Genomic DNA, 17,682 nt, shown 5'->3' with positions numbered 1-17,682 from the left:
TATTGAGACTGGTGAGCTGGAGAAGGTGGAGGAAGGTAACAGAGACAGAGAGTAGATTGTCTTTAGGAATAGGGCCCAGCTGTGACTGGGCTCAGGTGCTGCAGATCTGGGTACATATTGACTGTATGTTTACAAACTTGTGTGAGAATCACAAATGGCCAACTCTATGTAATTCTTAGGATGATCTGGGTTCCAGGCCAGTCCCCTGTCCCAGTAGAGGCTTAGCAACCGTGGTTATAATGACTTATGTCCCTTCAAACCAATACAAGCCATGCCCACAACTAATTCTCCACATAGCTTTGGTATATCCAAGAATCTAGCTATGTGGTTTGGCTACAGGAACCAAGGAGCTTCTGTTCCGGTTAGAAAAAAAGACCCCGCTTCAGACTCCTTATAAAATATCCTCAAGTAGAACTGGCGTCCAGTTCATGAGCATTGTGCTCTGTATACAAGCTAGTATCTCATTCTACCCCCCACTTTCTCTACTGATATTCTGGTCTGCCTGTGTAAAGCTTCACAATCCAATCCCCAAAAGCTCTTTGTTGGCCACCTGAAATGTAAGTAACCTCAAAAACTGCCCATAACTCTCCCTACCCTAGCCCAGGCCTTCTGAATGGAGACAGTGGGTAGCTGGGCCCTGAGCCAGGCATGATTAATGATTGACTTCTTTAATATTTAAACAAAGCTCATCTCCAGCCACTCAGCTTCTAGAGATGGCCTTGTTCAACACACACACCTGCTGCCTGGCTTGTTGCCCTGGGGAGTGAGGACAGGGTAAACAGTGCCTTTCCAAACTCTGTGGAGGAGGGGAACACAGAGAGGAAAGTGAGGGAATATTTAGGATATTAGTGATCTAAGACTAAGCCTAGGGAAGAAAGAAGGTTTTCTGTCCCTAACCTTTATAACCCCTTTTTTTGCCAGCCTTCTGGCCACAGATGCTACAGCTAATATTTTCAGACTCACCAAGTCTGGATGGAGATTCCAGGGGTTTCTGGGGAGTTTGTACCTGTCAAAGAATAGAAACTCAGGGGAAGCCAGAAATCACGAAGTACCAGGGTGGCAGTTAAGTTGGTTAGTAAAGTGGCCAAAGCCAGCATTCCCTAGATTAAGAATCTGAGCCCAAGCCAGGTGCCAGAGGCTCATGTAGTCTTAGCTACTCAGGAGGCTGAGATCTAAGAATCACAGTTCAAAGCCAGCCCAGGCAGGAAAGTCCGTGAGACTCTTATCTCCAATAAATCACCAGAAAATCGGAAGTGGCACTGCAGCTCAAGTGGTAGAGCCTGAAGAGCTGAGGGAGAGTGCCCAGGCTTAGAGTTCAAGCCCCATGACCAAAAAAAAAAATCTGAGCCCAGAAGTCAGGGCTCAAGGGACAGAGGTCTACTTCCTTAGTCTACCCCGATTTCTACCAAATGTCTTGTATCTGGCTGAGCCCAAGCACTTCCTACTCCATTCCCAGACTCTATAGTTTGATGTCTCTGTCACTTCTATTTTTCAGTGTTGTGATATCCATTATGAACGCTAAGCTCTGTAAGGACTTGAACACATACCACAAATTATGGCTTTGTGTATGATCTCTAGTCAGTACAGACTCTGAAGGCTTGGATAATGTTTGAAATGAGCAAGTGAAATGAATGAATGACTCAATGCCCAAGTCCTTGATCAGAACTCAGCCCTTCATGCACCGAGCATGTGAGAAAAATCATTCTATCTTTCCTCCACAGCCAGCCTGCCCTTCTAGACAAGGGGGCAGCCAGGATATCCCTGCCCCTCCAGGAGGTCACACTTGCAGCCTTCTCATCTCCCAGCCACAGTGGCCAATGAGGCCCCCCACCAGACATTGTGGCTCCACATGGCAAAGGCACATCCAGCCCAGGACTCCAAGCCTCTCACCTGGACTCCAGCAAAAGCCTCACTGAGCCTCCTTGGCCATCTCCTTCCCCCCTCCCCCATCATTGTAAATTTTATTTTTTGCCAGAATATTGAATATTTCCTTCAAATGTTTTCAAAGTTCCTTCCAAACGTCTAACTTCTTAAGAACTTGGTTGACCATCCATTAAATCTAGATGTTCAAAATGGCATCGGAGGGTCTTTTTCTACATTTTTCCACTTCTCCGATCACTCAGTGTAGCCTCTCTACAATGACGTCATCCTTGGCCTTTGCCGAAAGTACATGCTCCATTTTGAAAGCTTGCCTTCTGAGGCCTGGCTCCAGGTCTTGGGACCATCTGCAAAACTCCAAGCTTACCAAGATGCCTAGTGAACAGTGGTCCCCTTCTCCCCTCTTCTCCAAGAACCTTCTTTCAATAAACCTCACCCCACCCTCACCTGCCTCTCTTAGTGTGCTCATTTGCAGTCAGAATGCAGACACTTACCAGTGGTCACTTGCCTAATAGATGGTATTACATGTGTTCTTTCAAGTTGTGCCTGTATGTTAAAAGCTCTGATGCTTCTGAAGGAGATGCCTTATTGTGTATTTCTTGTACACGCAATTAGCTACCCTACCTCATTCTCCCAGTACCAGCCTGGACTTGCTTACCACCTGGAATTCAGCAGGAGCCCTGCGGCTCTGCTGAAGGGTTCTTGTCCAAAGGGCTAGCGCTGTAGCCTGGCTAGAGCCAGGCACAGAAGTAAAACCCTGGGGAAAATCTTCAGTAAACACTCATAACTCCTTCCGCCTGGGATGATAAACTCCCCTTCAGTATCAGGAGGGATTCCAAGGAAGGCTAAGGCCATTATTAAGACATAAGCCAAAGCTCCTCAAGAAGCCCAGCTCCATTCTAGACCTCGGATCCCCCCTCCCGCTGCCTGCTAAAATTCAGTGCCCCTCCACTCCCACATTGGTTCCTGCACCAGGACCCCGCCCCGCCTCTTCTTTCAGCACCGCAGCGCGGACAGCTCCCGGGCAGGAGCGGAGGGGGAGGAGGAGGCTGGAGCTGTGGGCGGGGAGGGGAGGAGGGGAGCCACGGGCCGGGGAGAACAGAGGCGGGCAGACGGGCGGGCGGGGCTCGGGGCCCGGCGGCCCTCCTCGGGGGCGGCGCCCACCCCAAAGCCAGAAGCATCTGAGAATCCTGGACAGACCCAGACGCAGAGAGCCAGGGGCACGGGGCTCCACCAAAAGATGCCTGTTCGCAGGGGCCACGTTGCGCCCCAAAATACTTACCTGGACACCATCATCCGCAAGTTCGAGGGCCAGAGTGAGTGTGTGGGTGTAGGGGAGGGGGTGATCTGGAGTCCGGGTTCGGTGGCAGGAGGGCCAAGGGCCTAGGACTAACTTTTCATGGGGCAAAGGGAGGTGGGTGCTGATTCTGAAAGCAAAAGCCCCTTTTTACTCTAACATCCGGAGCACCTAACTTTCTCCTCTAAGCTTTCTTCTCTCCGGGAAATGAGGGTCCTACCCCTCCACAGAGAATGGTTTTCTTGGTGTCCCAAACCTAAGCTTTTGCTTCCTAACCATTCCCCTCTGACTCCAGAAGCTTCCTGGATTTTACCTGGCGAGTTCCTTTGTTCTGACCCTCTTCACTGTTTCCTGGAGGACTTGGACCTAATTTCCACTTCAGTGGCTCTTCCTGCCCGGCTTTTCCAATAACCCCCACACCTGATTCGTCCACTTCTCACAATTCCACTCACTTTCCCTCACCTTCCCCCAAGCTGACCTCCTCCTCCCTCATTCTGGTCCCTTGCTCCTGCATCTAAATCCCCCTCCCTGCTGTCATTAGTTCTTATCATCTTTCTCTCTCAGCTACCCATTCCTGGCTGCCAGGATCTTCCTACTTCTTGCTTCCCACCCAGGTCGTAAGTTCCTGATCGCCAATGCTCAGATGGAGAACTGCGCCATCATTTACTGCAATGACGGCTTCTGCGAACTCTTTGGCTACTCCCGAGTGGAGGTGATGCAGAGGCCTTGCACCTGCGACTTCCTCACAGGCCCCAATACCCCAAGCAGTGCTGTATCCCGCCTGGCCCAAGCCCTCCTGGGAGCTGAGGAGTGTAAGGTGGATATCCTCTACTACCGCAAAGATGGTGAGACACAGTCAGACCTGGGCTTCTACAGGGCAGGCTTTGCCAGGGTGGGCCTTGGGGAGGTAGCTGATGTAGAGATCAAAGGGCCTGGACAAATTCCATCCCCTCTCTTGGCCTGTTTCCTCATAAGTAAGGGGAAAGCAATGAGGATTGGATGTTCTTGCCTTGTGAGGGTTTGGGAGCCAGGCTGAGCCAACAACTGGTCCGATCCTGAGGCAGAGTCTCCTGCTTCACTATCCTTCTTCTGTGTCCCTGGTCTCCTGGCTATCCACTCTGTCACTGTCAGCCCCAGCTGTCAGGCAGCTGGGACGGAAATTAACGTTCCCTCATCTCCGTCTGCTCTGAGGATTAGGGGAGGAGTCACTCCCTCAAGGCCTCTGTGATCAGGCAATGCTCAGGGACTGCTAGCTGGGGAAAGGGGTAACTAGTTCTAGTTCTTTGGGAAGATTGAGCTCTGGAGTTTTCTGGGACCAGAGGTTCATCCAGATGGTTCTTACTGCCACCTATATGTATGGCAAGCAGAACATAAGCATAGGTCACAGGCTGAGAGCCAAGAGCATGCCAGCCCTTAAGATCTCTGTGGTACTGTACCTCTAGGATCATAAAGTCTCCAACAGATCTAAGGAAGGAGAACTAGCATCAGAATCTGAAGATCCTTGAAAATCACCAGAGTCAATGGCCCCCAAGCTGATTCTGCATCAGGGGCACATTTAAAAAGAAAAACAACAAAAAACACCTTCCCTAGAGAGGAAAATTCTGACTCAGAAGGTATGAAACAAGCCCAATCAGGAGTATTTGGAAAAAAATCTCTCCAGCAGTTCTGATTTCCTGCCAAATTTAGGAAACACTAGCTTAGATAAATCCCTTAGTTTCATGAATGCAGAAGGTACTTTCCAGAATCTCTCTGCTAGAACTCTGCTTAAACTGAGGGCTGGACCCCAAGTCTAGAGCTCTCCTTTTGAAGATGTGTGTTCTAAGTTACCCCTAAAGAATAGGACCACACGCCGGGCACCGGTGCTCATGCCATAATCCTAGCTACTCAGGAGGCTGAGATCTGAGGATCGAGGTTCAAAGCCAGCCCACTCAGGAAAGTCCGTGAGGCTCTTATCGCCAATAAAAACCACTAGAAAACCAGAAGTGGCACTGTGGCTCAAGAGGTAGAGCGCTCGCCTTGAGCTGAAGAGCACAGGGACAGCGCCCAAGCCCAGAGTTCAAGCCCCATGACCAACCAAAAAAGAAAGAAAGAAAGAAAAGGACCACACATCTCTCTGTGCCTAGAAGTAGGACTTTGCGGGGACGAAATCCCCAGAAAAGAGAAGGCCCCTGCAAAACAGCATAATGGCTACCAAAAGTACAGAAAAAGGGCAGGTAACTTTGAGTTGAGACAGAAGGATGCTGAAATACCAAATTCCAAGGACCTGTGTATATGTGTGTGGGACATAAGTGCATGTGGTGTGTGTGTGTGTGTGTATAGGGGCTTCCAGGGGCAGGTCCTGACTACCCCCTTGGCTGCCCACTTCCCCTGCCCACCCCCGAGGAATAGTAGGTAAGGAGTGTTACAAGCAGAGGCAGCAATCAAAGGACTGGGAAGAATCTGTCTTAGTTTGGCAGTACTCACAGGGTTAAGGAAGTCAGAATATTTTTAAAAGCTGTGACCTCACCTCTTTGTATCATTGCAAGGAGGAGGTGACAGTCGGGGGAGTGAGAAGGGTCTCAGGGGAACAGGAGTGGGACAGCAGGAAATGGAGGGGAAAGCATTTCCTTTCTGCTCTTCTCTCTGACCCTAGAGCTCTCCTGAGCCCCAGCAAGGAAGGTCTGATCCTAGATTCCTGGAGAGATTGGGCCAGGTCCCCTCAGCACCCTACTAGTGTCGAGGAAAGAAACAGAGTTTAAATCCAGACCTTGGTCCCTGAGATCAGCATTCGGGTTATCAGAACCCTGGTCATTAAAAGGTACACTGCAAGTTCTAGTCTTGGAGGCTAGACATGGGCAAAAATGAAAAGCTATTCACATGTTTAAGGATTCCTGAGTTCCAATCTCCCCCATCCCACATTTAGTCCTTCCTTGTCCTTTTTCCCAAACGTTTGACCACCTGTACCATCCTGAAATTAGCTTCAAACTCAGGGGGAAAAAAGGGCTTCCTGGCATGTAGTACCCAAAGGGAAGGATATGGTAAGAAAGAATCTGATGACTTTTGTTCATCTTATGGTCCACATTAACCACATTATCCTTTTTAAAAAGTCTATCCACATACTTCATGCAGTTCTGGTGATTTCTTCCCTTCTCAGGTCGATAGCTTCTACTTTACCCCATTCCCTGACTCCAGGGAGATGGAAAGGGGTCCTGAAAACACATCAAAAATTTGTAATCCGATTAATATATAATCCTCTTTTCCTCTAAAAGGGTAATCCATGAAAATGCTCCAACTCAAAATGGAGGGTCTGTGTTTATATATATATATATATATATATATATAAAATCATATATATTATCGTATATATCCATATTATATAGCTACATAAGGTGATACTGAAGGTCAGGGTTCTTAGTAAGAATTACCCGCATGAGACTGATCTCAGACACCTGTGAGAAGCTAAAGCCCTGTGTTTGCTAGGAAAAGCAAGCGCCTAAAAGCGAAGGAAAGGACTCTGTCCCAGGACTAGAACTGATGAGTGTCTAGAGGGAGGCAGGGAGAGCACTCAGATTCCATAGCTCTACCCCCTGCCCCACTGGGCATTGCCAGAATGCTCAGCCCTGCCTAGCTTTGTCAGATCCTCTATTTCCATGAGCCCAAACCAGAGTCCCCTACCCCTCAGCATAGACTACAAGGGGCCTCTAGCCCCAGCATTGGGTGAGGAGAACAGGGCAAAGATGAGGTCAGGTACCACTGTCTGTCCCCACAAGTGTTCACCTATGAAAGACAGGAGGGCCAGCTGGGGGCAACTTGTAGTACCACTCCTCCCTGAAGGCTCCGTGCTAAGTGAGGTGTGTATAAAGAATTGGGGGTGGCTCAATTGGCTGAGTACTTGCTTAGCATGTGTAAAGCCATGAAAGGGAGAGACTGAGTGGAGACTAGATGCGAGCCATGCAGGAAAGAGAACATTCCCCAGGGATCAGACAATGCTGCTACTCTTAATCAGAGAGGTAGGTGCTTGGAAGAGCCCCTATAGAGGAGAAACAGGCAGAAGCTGTCTTTTCCTCCAGGGACAGGGCAAAGCCACTGAAACACTGTCATTCCTAGACACAACTTAGGGTAATATACTCATTAGCTTCTGCTCAGCCAGACAGTTACTTACTATGGGCTCAAAGCCATGTTACCCATGGCTTAGGACAGCCAGCCTGGAGTATAGGGAGAGAAAGATGCTCTTGACCCTTCCAAGTTCTCATAGCCTCCTGTCTGGTAGCTAGCATGGGATTGGGCATGGGGTGCCATGCATGAGCACCACCCCCCATACACACATCCTTCTCAGCCCTTACTGCTATGATGGGCTGACCTTTGGTCCATTCCTAGTCTCAGCTCTCCAACAATATCATCAATGGTTCAGTGCAGGCACTTGAAGACCAAGCTTTGGCAGCCTTACCCCAGGCTGACAAGCGTCACTATGTAGCACTGTGAGCCTGGAAGTGGCCCAGGCTAGGCAAGCAGCCTCTCAGTGTAGATGTCTCCCCTGGGCCCAGACAGCAGCTGGCAGATGGCTGCCTGGTGCCTGGGAGTCCAGGAATCTGATCTGGGATATTCCTGCTCCCCAGAGAAAAGTGAGAGGGAGGATGGGGGAGGCACAGCTGCACCCGAGCTCTGATTCCATGAGGAAGGGCGGAAATGACCAGAAGAAAGTCTGGGGAAGCATGATTCTAGTGGTTCCTAATGTTGTCATACTCCGGCCAGCTGACCTCCATCCCCTCACTTTTACACACCCATGCTTTCTTTACTCAGTCAACAACACCTGGGACAGGTGAGACATGCCCTCTGGGAGTGCAGCTCCTTCTGATTTGCATGGTCCCTAAGGCCACTATTCCTGAGGATCCTGCCCCATGGACCTGACTGACACCTGGCCACTAGTTTGAGTTGAGGGATATTCAACACACAAGTGGTGTCTACCCACAAACTGAGCCCTGATGGGATACAGCATTTGAGCTGGAATCATTCCATCTACCAGTGGGGCCTGGTGGTGAGACTCTGAAGCAAGGAGAGGACCAAGACAGTGGCCAAAGGTACAGAGGGACCAATAGCTGGATCTCCATCCAGGAGGACAGAGAGGGTGGCACTAAAGGCCTGTGTTGCTTCCACTAGGCCTCTTCCTTCCTTTTTGGCCCCCCAGGACATTATTCTGCCTGCTTTCTCATCCCAGACTCTATCTTGGGACCTCACCCCAATGCTCGCCTCCCAGACAAGGCCCTTCCCTTTTTCCCAAGCCCCTGTCAGGTGAGAGTTTCTCAGAATCTTCAGTTCTCATCTGTAGAATGGGGGAGGGGAGGTCTGTTCTCCAAGGACCTCCTGAAGCCTAATGTGCCAACTGGCTCCATGCCCAGCACTTAGTACACTCCCAACAAGTTCCTTCCGGCAACAGGGAAGTAGGCATCTTTATGGAATGGCAATGTGGGAGCTGAGCCCATGGCTAGCCAGAGTGACACAGGGGTGGAATGCTCCACCTGACCTCCCCGGCTTAATCTACCCCATCTGCTCAGCTTTAATTACAGCAGAAGCAAACCTCGAAGCTAAGCTCTGAGCTGAGAGCCCAGTGTGGACTTGGACCTGATGCTACATTATTTCCTAATGAGCAGCTTAGCTCCTCTCTCCACCTCTGCCCTGTGGGTGGGGCACCTGCTGGCAGCCTCATCCACCCTCTGCCCAATAGCTCTGGTCACTGTCCAGGAGTGGATGCCCTTGACTTCACCTTCATGCAGTTGCTTCCTAGCCAAGAAGGGAGACCCTTCTGCAGGAGGGGACCACTTCAGTGACCACCCTGCTAACTGTGATTTCAGCCTCCAGCTTCCGCTGCCTGGTGGATGTGGTGCCTGTGAAGAATGAGGATGGGGCTGTTATTATGTTCATTCTCAACTTTGAGGACCTGGCCCAGCTCCTGGCCAAAAGCAGCAGCCGTAGCCTAACCCAGCGCCTGCTGTCCCACAGCTTCCTGGGCTCCGGTGAGCAAGACAGGCTGTGGGTGGTGGCAGGGGCAACTTGAGGATATTCAGTGGAATAGTCATTGCCCTGTCTCTGGCTGCTCTGACCCTGGCACCTTGGTTTCAGAGGGCTCTCATGGCAGGTCAGGTGGACAGGCGCCTGGCACCGGAAGGGGAAAATACAAGACAGTCAGCCAGATCCCACAGTTCACGCTCAACTTCGTAGAGTTCAACTTGGAGAAACATCGCTCAGGTTCCACTACAGAGATTGAGATCATCGCTCCCCACAAGGTGGTAGAACGGACACAGAACGTCACTGAAAAGGTCACCCAGGTGAGGGCCTGAAGGGCAGGGGGGATGGGGTTGTGCTAGGCATCCAGGGTCCCCTCCCAGATGCTGGGCCTCAGCAACTCTAGGGCCTTGGCTAATAGAGAGATAAGGTTAGCTCCAGCCCCCTAGTGTTTGGTCTGAGCCTTAGGCCTCCTTCCTGCTGGAGTCTGATTCTTTAGATCTGAAGGCTTACCCTGAGACTCAGCTCCTGGAGCCAGGCGAGGCTGGGGTCAGCAGAGCTTGTGAATAATGCCACCTTCTAGACCTGGAAATGCTAAGAGGTAGGCTGGGAGGTAGGCAGGCATGCCAGCATGGAGGCCTCCCCAAGGCTCTGCCAATTACAGGGCAGGAGTGGTACAGTCAGGATAAGGACCAGACAGAGAGGAGGAGATACAGGAGAGAAGATGAGAAACTCCAGCCTTGCTCCTGCCCTTTGTCTTTGAGACACAGCACAGGTATGGCAAGGTTGGCATTAATAAGCATCCTCCTGGGAACTCATCCTTGAGTACCTCACCCCTGTAGCCCCTCCTTGGCTGAGTCCTCTGTCTCAGCTGTACCTTTTCATGGGACTAGATGGCCCAATTAGTCCAGAGGAAAATGCAGTGTTCTGCTTGAGACTCTAGCGATCAGGGTCCTGGCACAGACTCAACCTTGTGATCTTAGGCAAGCCCTCCCCCATTTTCCCCTTGTACCTTTGCTGGGCCTCAGGACAGAAGAGTTTGACTGTTTTCTGAAGACCTATTCAGCATGAAGTAGTGCTAGTCTAAGAGGGAGACAAAGCTCCAGGTCATGTAGAGGAACCAAGGGCAAGGCTGAGCAAGGGAATGGGAAGCCTCTCCAGGGCTGTCCCTTCCTCCTGCCTCCTTTTATGTGAAGCACAGTCAGTGCTGGAACTGAGTACGGGGGAGACCATTTCAGTTCCTCACTGAGCATAAGGACCTTAGGGAAGAAAGGAGTCCAGGTTGCAGGGCTGGGCCCTCTGAAGTCAGGCAGCCTGGCCCAGTGACCTAATGCAGGAAGCCCCTCTAGCTGTTCACATAGGGGATTCTAATATTGGTGCTGCTGGTGGCAGTGCCATGATAGGGAAACTACAGATTGGAAGATAGATAAGTGTGGATAATGCCACGGTGCCTGATCCTTTTCATGCTCACCCCCTAACCTCTCTTGGCCAGCCTGTATCGACTCTAAGTAGAGAGAGGTGCCTGAGGTTTGTGTGTGGGTGGACTGTTCTAACAGAGAAGTCATGTGACCTCAACAGAACTTGAAGGGCCTAGAAGGTTATCATCTGTCTCACCCTGGAACTCCAGGTGACCTTGGGTAGGGCAAGCTTTGCCACAGAAGGACCGCCATCTTGCCTCAGAGGCAGTGGCTAATTGAGGAATTCAGGAGAGGGCTTGAGGAATTGAGGAGAGGGCTCCCATTCTGGGGTCCTGAAGAGTTTCACATTCTTCTCTCAACAGACTTAGTCCCTCCCCCTTTCCTGACACCCCCCCCACACACACACACTCCCACACAGACAGAATTAGGGAATAGCCTGGCAGAATGAGAGAGATTCAGATGCTCTGGGGGTGGCAGTGGAAGCTGCCACTTTGCATCAGTGACCAAGCTGCCAGGGCTTATTCAACAACCCCAACTTGGATGCCCACATGACTGTGCAGGGTGAGGGATTGCAGACTCAGAGTTAACTGCTTACTGGAAAATAGCCACTTGGTCAGGGTTGCTATGCAGAAGCAAGATGAAAACCTATTATCCTGGAGATGAGAGGGAGCTTCCTGGGGAAATGAAGTATGAATGAGGCCTGAAAGTTGAGCAGGAAGATATCTCCCACGTGGGGTTTTAGGTGTCAGATCAGGACTCCTCTGGTGATCTCTCTCCCTCCCTCCCTCCCTTCCTCTCTCCCTCTCTTCCTTCCTTCCCTTATTCCCTCCTTCCTTCCTTCCTTCCTACCTTCCCTCCCTCCTTCCCTGCTGTGACCTCATCTGATAACTGATCTGATCTGCAAAGTCAACCCCTAACATTACAGATTTGCTTAAACCAATGTCATCTGTTGGGGACAAGGCATCAAGAGATTGTCAGTCTCTCAGGCTCCATCCTTGCTGGAGGGTCTGAAGTAGGATGAAGGGTACAGGAGGATGAGAAGGAATGACTGTGTGAAACAGCATGTCCTGTCTAGAAGCAAATAGATGCATCTTATTTAATCACAGCGATCCCATGCAAGTTTTTTGTCCTTTGTTATCCCATTTTGCAGATGGGAGGAGTGAGGCACTGGAGGTTACAAAACTGCCTGAAGGCACAAATAGCAAATGTTGTACTTGGGAGTCAACCAAGGAGGTCTAGCTTTAAAACTATGTCTGTCCTGATGCCCCAGCTCTTTGATTTCTCATGTTGGACATCTGGGCAGTTATCGGGCTGGGTTCTAGGGCAAAAGGGAAGGGCTCTGCCCAAAGTAATACATGTGTCTGTGCCATTACCAAGGTTTGAACTCAGGGCCTAGGCACTATCCCTTAGCTTTTTCATTCAAAACTGACTCTCTACTGGCACTTGAACCATAGCTCCACTCCTGGCTTTTTGGTGGTTAATTGGAGCTAAGACTCAAGGATTTTACTGCCTGGGCTGACTTTGAACCACGATCCTTCAATCTCAGCCTCTTGAGTAGGTAGGATTATGAGCCATAAGTGCACTGTCAAAAGTAATAATTCTTGTGTAACACAGCTGGGGGGGGCTGGTGGTAAGACCTATCAAGGGCCCAGTTGGTTACTCATACCCCAAATTTGGCTCTTGCCCTGGGACGCTCTGAGAGGTGGCCCTTCTCTTGTCTTGGGCTCTAGGCCCTCAGCAATGAAAAAATCTACCCTGCATTTGACCTGCTCCTATCAGGAACTCCAAACTCTGGGAGCCTCTCAAGTCCACCAGAGAGGAATGGCTGAGCAAACTCACTTCCTCCATCCAAGTTCTTCATGCTCCACAGATGACCCTGGGCCCAGCCCTACCCACCCCTGGATGATCTGTTTCTGAGGGAGCTGGTAAACTTCCAACTTGGGGTCACTATGGGACAGAGCTGCCTTCTCCTATGTATAACCACTGTCTGCTTTTCTTCCAACATATTTGTCTCTCTAGGAACTTATCTCCTCATATGCCTTTCCATTGTCCCTTCTGCCCTTCACATCCTTTGTCACCACACTCTCCCATGGCTCCCAGACCTCCCCCTTCCCAGACCTGACTCACCAGCAGTGTCCATCACCATTGATTGCCCATGATCCCCATCCTAGGTCCTGTCTCTGGGTGCAGATGTGCTGCCAGAGTATAAACTACAGGCACCACGTATCCACCGTGGGACCATCTTGCACTATAGCCCCTTCAAGGCCGTGTGGGACTGGCTCATCCTTCTACTGGTCATCTACACAGCTGTCTTCACCCCCTATTCAGCTGCCTTCCTACTCAGTGATCAGGATGAGTCACAGCGCGGTGCATGTGGCTACACCTGCAGTCCACTCACTGTGGTAGATCTCATCGTGGACATCATGTTTGTCGTAGACATTGTCATCAACTTCCGCACCACCTATGTCAACACCAACGATGAGGTGGTCAGCCACCCTCGCCGCATCGCCGTCCACTACTTTAAGGGCTGGTTCCTTATTGACATGGTGGCTGCCATCCCCTTTGACCTGCTTATCTTCCGCACTGGCTCTGATGAGGTAAGCAAACCCCATTCATGCCTGTGGTACAAGCTGTCCCTGTGTCCCAGCCCCGAGGTCCCCCTGTCTTATAGCCCTGGTACAGAGAGATCTTGGCACTGGGCACCTCTTCTGAAGCAGGTAGAGGTTAAAAAAAGAAGAAGTGGGGGTGAGGAAGCTCAGATGTCTTTCATCTTCCAGCCTTGGAAAGAAACTAGCTAAGGTTGTGTCTCCAGGCCCATTCCCCCACCAACCCCCCCACCCCCGCCCATCTCTCTGAGCAAGCCCCAGTGAGAAGAGCAGCCTGCCAGCAGGTCCTTCTCTGCCCAAGAATCCTGCCCTCTCTGAGATGGGCATTCCTATAGTCCCTGCTTCCTACAAGCTGTACCCTCATGCCTTCTAAACCACTCACCCTGGGGTTAGAAGGAGGAAGTCCTCTCAATAGCTGCTGCCACTGTTACAATGAGTGATCTTCTTCCCCATTTCTGTTCCAACCTCTGTGACCTCCGGCAGTGTCCTTCAGCAATCAGAGCAGCCAGATGGAGTTTCACCACTTGAGCCATGCCCCAGGCTAAGCATTTCTCAGTGCTGCACCATCCTGACACTTGGCACCTCTCTGTGCCTCTGCCCATGCTGCCCTGTGCCAGGAAAGTGCCCCTTCCCCTTTTCTCTGCCCGAAGACTTAACCTCATCCTCAAAAACTTACTCAAGTGTCACCTCCTCTAGGAAGTGTCACCTCCCTTGACTTGCCACACATTTAACTAACCTCTTCTTTCCTCTTACTTGCCTTTTCTTTTTCTTCTTTCTTTTCTTTCTTTCTTTCTTGCTTGCTTGCTTGCCTTCTTTCTTTCTTTCTTTTGTCTTGGGGCTTGAACTCTGGGCCTGGGTGCTGTCCCTCAGCTCTTCAGCTCAAGGCTAGCGCTCTACCACTTGAGCCACAGTGCCACTTCCAGCTTTTTCTGTTTATGTGGTACTGAGGAATCGAACGCAGGGTTTCATGCATGCTAGGCAAGCACTCTACCATTGAGCCATATTCCCAGCCCTTTGCTTGCCTTTTAACCACCAGAACACAGCTCTGTGCTTTAGGCTCCCACTCTGTTCCATAGCCAAGTGCCTGGCACTTCCTATAATGTCTGTGGAATGATTCTGTGATTCTACCTGGAAGTGAACAAATATGGGTGGACCTTAATGTACCCCTCGAGAGCTGACCCTCAGCCCTGTGGATCTTTCCTTGTTCTCTCAGACCACCACATTGATTGGGCTACTGAAGACAGCGAGGCTGCTGCGGCTGGTACGGGTGGCCCGGAAGCTGGACCGCTACTCTGAGTATGGGGCAGCTGTGCTCTTCCTGCTTATGTGCACCTTTGCACTCATCGCTCACTGGCTGGCCTGCATCTGGTATGCCATTGGCAATGTGGAGAGGCCCTACCTGGAGCCTAAGATTGGCTGGCTGGATAGCCTGGGAGCGCAACTTGGCAAGCATTATAATGGCAGTGACCCAGCCTCAGGCCCCTCGGTACAGGACAAGTATGTCACCGCCCTCTACTTCACCTTCAGCAGTCTTACCAGTGTGGGCTTTGGCAATGTGTCACCCAACACCAACTCTGAAAAGGTCTTCTCCATCTGCGTCATGCTCATTGGCTGTGAGTGGAACCTCATGTGTGCTATGGGTCTTAGCCATGGAATTCTGGTTTTAATTTGGACATAGACATATAATGGTGCATGCAGAGTATATGTGTATACCAGTTAATAGTCCTTACAGTCCATACAGTCCTTACTCTAGGTCAAGCACCAGGACTATCATTGGCAGGGCCCAAAACAAATTGGAAATATAAAGTTCTTGATTAAAAAAAAAATTAAGAATTTTGTCAGGTGCTATGGTTTATGCCTGTAATCCAGCTACTCAGAGGGCTGAGACCTGAAGATCATGGTTCAAAGCCAGCAGTAAAATCCTTCAGACTCCTATCTCTAATAAATCACCAAAAAGCCAGAAGTGGAGCTGAGGCTCAAATGTTAGAGCACTAGCCTTGACCAAAAAAGCCCAGGGATCGCACCCAGGCTCTGAATTTAGGCCCCAGGACACACACACACACACACACACACACACACACACACACACACACACACACCAAGAAGAATTTTGAAATGGTGACAAGCAGAGTATTAAACGTAGGCTCTTAGCACAGGCTTGAAGCTTGGGTCCTGCCAGCCACTCTTTTCAGCATTTTACAAAAGCCTACAGTTCATTCTCTTAGGAGCCCAGTTTCCAGAGCAGGAACCAAAGGTGCTACCTTGCCAGGGGACTCACAGTTAGGAAGTCTCCAATCCCAGCTGCTGGCTCCCAGGCTGGGTTGCTCTCAGCCCCTGCAGAGAGCTGCCTGCTTCCCATGACACCCAGTTTAAGAAGCTCAGAGACTGTGGAATTTTACACAGAAGTTGTCATGTTCAGAGTATTTAAAGATGTGAAAGCCCAGAAAAACAAAAACAAAAACTAAAAAAAAAAAAAAGAAAGAAAAATTGGGTGAAAACAAGAAACCAAAAGTTTTCCCTTGCATTATATTTTTACACCTTGAAAGCAATAATAAATCTGAACTTAAAAACTAAAATGTCCTAGTTCTTTCCTAGAAGGAGTTTGGAGTCTGGGCCTGGGCAGATGCCAGGAGGCATAGATGGGGCAGAGAGGCATTGAGCTGGGCCTTTCTGATTTGCCCTGGATAGAGGGGACCCTTCCCAGGGGGCTGCTAAGGAAAAGGGGGGCCTGGAGGAGCAGTGTGGCAGCTCACAGCCCGCATGCCCCGCCCCCAGCCCTCATGTATGCCAGCATCTTCGGCAATGTGTCCGCCATCATCCAGCGCCTGTACTCTGGCACCGCTCGCTACCACACGCAGATGCTGCGCGTCAAGGAATTCATCCGCTTCCACCAGATCCCTAACCCGCTTCGCCAGCGCCTCGAAGAATATTTCCAGCACGCCTGGTCTTACACCAATGGCATCGACATGAATGCGGTGAGCCCAGATTGCATACAGGGGTGAGGTGGGCCATCCAGGAGGAAGCAATGATGTCCTGCAGGTATTGGGCATCCCCAGCCCCTGCCTAGGTCACATCTGGCTAGATTCATGGTGTCTCCCGCTCCCCACAGGTGCTGAAGGGCTTCCCAGAGTGTCTTCAGGCCGACATCTGCCTGCACCTGCACCGTGCGCTGCTGCAGCACTGTCCAGCCTTCCGCGGCGCCAGCAAGGGCTGCTTGCGCGCACTTGCGGTCAAGTTCAAGACCGCGCATGCACCGCCCGGGGACACTCTGGTGCACCTGGGCGATGTGCTTTCCACCCTCTATTTTATCTCCCGTGGCTCCATCGAGATCCTGCGAGACGACGTGGTCGTGGCCATTCTAGGTAGGTAGGGGTTGGGGTGGACCAGGCTTGGTTCTGGGGGATTTAAGGCTAGAGATGCCTTTCCAAGGCCATTTTCTTCCTAGTGAGGATGGTGGCACCTGTTATTGACCAGTCATGTGCTGAGATAGAGGAGTATGTGTTTTGGAGAGCTTTATATCGAGCGCACGAAATTCTTAACATGATCTTGTTTCCTGATAGGGAAGTTGAAGCCATGCTAGTTAGTGGTCAAAAATGGATTTCCAGGATCAGACTCAGGAACCCAAGCGTATGTCTTCCTACCTTCTTCTGCCCTTGGAGAATTCAGGGTAACAAGCCAAAGGTCTATCTTGGGTAGAGAGCCTCATCCTGTACAGCTGCAGGCACAGCTGGATGCTTTGAGGGAAGGCTGTAAGAACTGCACAGAGGACACACTTTGATCTTGAACATCCTCTGCCAGTTACCTGTGGTGTGACCTTGGGTGAGTCACTCTACCCGAGTATCACAGGATCCTCTCCTCCAGCCTCATCTCCCTGTGACTTTATTTTTTAAATGTTTTATTTTGTATTATTATCTAGAAGTAGTTGTGCAAAGGAGTTGCTACTTAACAGAGCAGTTTTTGAACACAATATATGTTGGTCACTGTCACTCCTTTCAACAAGCTCACCCATCCCTCCCCTACCCACACTTTCCCTCATTCTTCTTTTCCTGTGACTTTGGCTTGACCTCCAGTCTCCCATCTAATGACCTAGTTAGTTCTCCTCCAACCCCTCCAGCCTACTCTCAGTTGGTGGTCACCTAGTGCCAGTCACCCACCAGCTCCTTGTTCCCAGGTCCTCAGTTTCCACCTGTGCTACAGGATGGATCCCCAGAATTCTGTTCCAGCTTTAATCACTCCTTAGTCTGAAATCTCATTCCAAGGCTGTGGGCATGGCTCAAGTGGAACATCCTGAGTTCAAATTTCAGTACTACAAAAAATAAATAAAGAAAAAGAAAGGGATAAAAAAGAGAAGAAAAGGGAAAAAGGGAGTGAAGGGAAAGGAAGGAAAGAGAAACAGAATAAAAGAGAGGGCTGGGAAGGTGGCTCAGTGGTAGAGCGCTTGCCTTGCATGCATGAGGCCCTGGGTTCAATTCCTCAGCACCACATAAGCAAAAAGAAAAAAGCT

The 17,682-nt window shown here is 50.4% G+C and overlaps 1 protein-coding gene across 1 annotated transcript in view; it reads left to right on the top strand.

Moving 5' to 3' along the window:
- Window positions 1-3,118: 3,118 nt before the first annotated feature.
- Window positions 3,119-17,682, top strand: part of Kcnh6 (potassium channel, voltage gated eag related subfamily H, member 6) — a 21,904-nt gene continuing 7,340 nt past the window's right edge. The window contains exons 1-8 of the mRNA XM_013033263.1: window positions 3,119-3,194; window positions 3,790-4,020; window positions 9,004-9,165; window positions 9,272-9,477; window positions 12,744-13,169; window positions 14,392-14,791; window positions 15,954-16,153; window positions 16,288-16,540. Of these exons, the coding sequence (XP_012888717.1) occupies window positions 3,119-3,194; window positions 3,790-4,020; window positions 9,004-9,165; window positions 9,272-9,477; window positions 12,744-13,169; window positions 14,392-14,791; window positions 15,954-16,153; window positions 16,288-16,540 (1,954 nt within the window). The remainder of the gene's footprint in view (window positions 3,195-3,789; window positions 4,021-9,003; window positions 9,166-9,271; window positions 9,478-12,743; window positions 13,170-14,391; window positions 14,792-15,953; window positions 16,154-16,287; window positions 16,541-17,682) is intronic.

The sequence above is a fragment of the Dipodomys ordii genome, unplaced genomic scaffold (genome assembly GCF_000151885.1).
Source record: "Dipodomys ordii isolate 6190 unplaced genomic scaffold, Dord_2.0 Scaffold165, whole genome shotgun sequence".
NCBI classification, from domain to species: Eukaryota; Metazoa; Chordata; class Mammalia; order Rodentia; family Heteromyidae; genus Dipodomys; species Dipodomys ordii.
The sequence above is the reverse complement of the archived record's forward strand: the minus strand, read 5'-3'. Positions and strand labels throughout refer to the sequence as shown.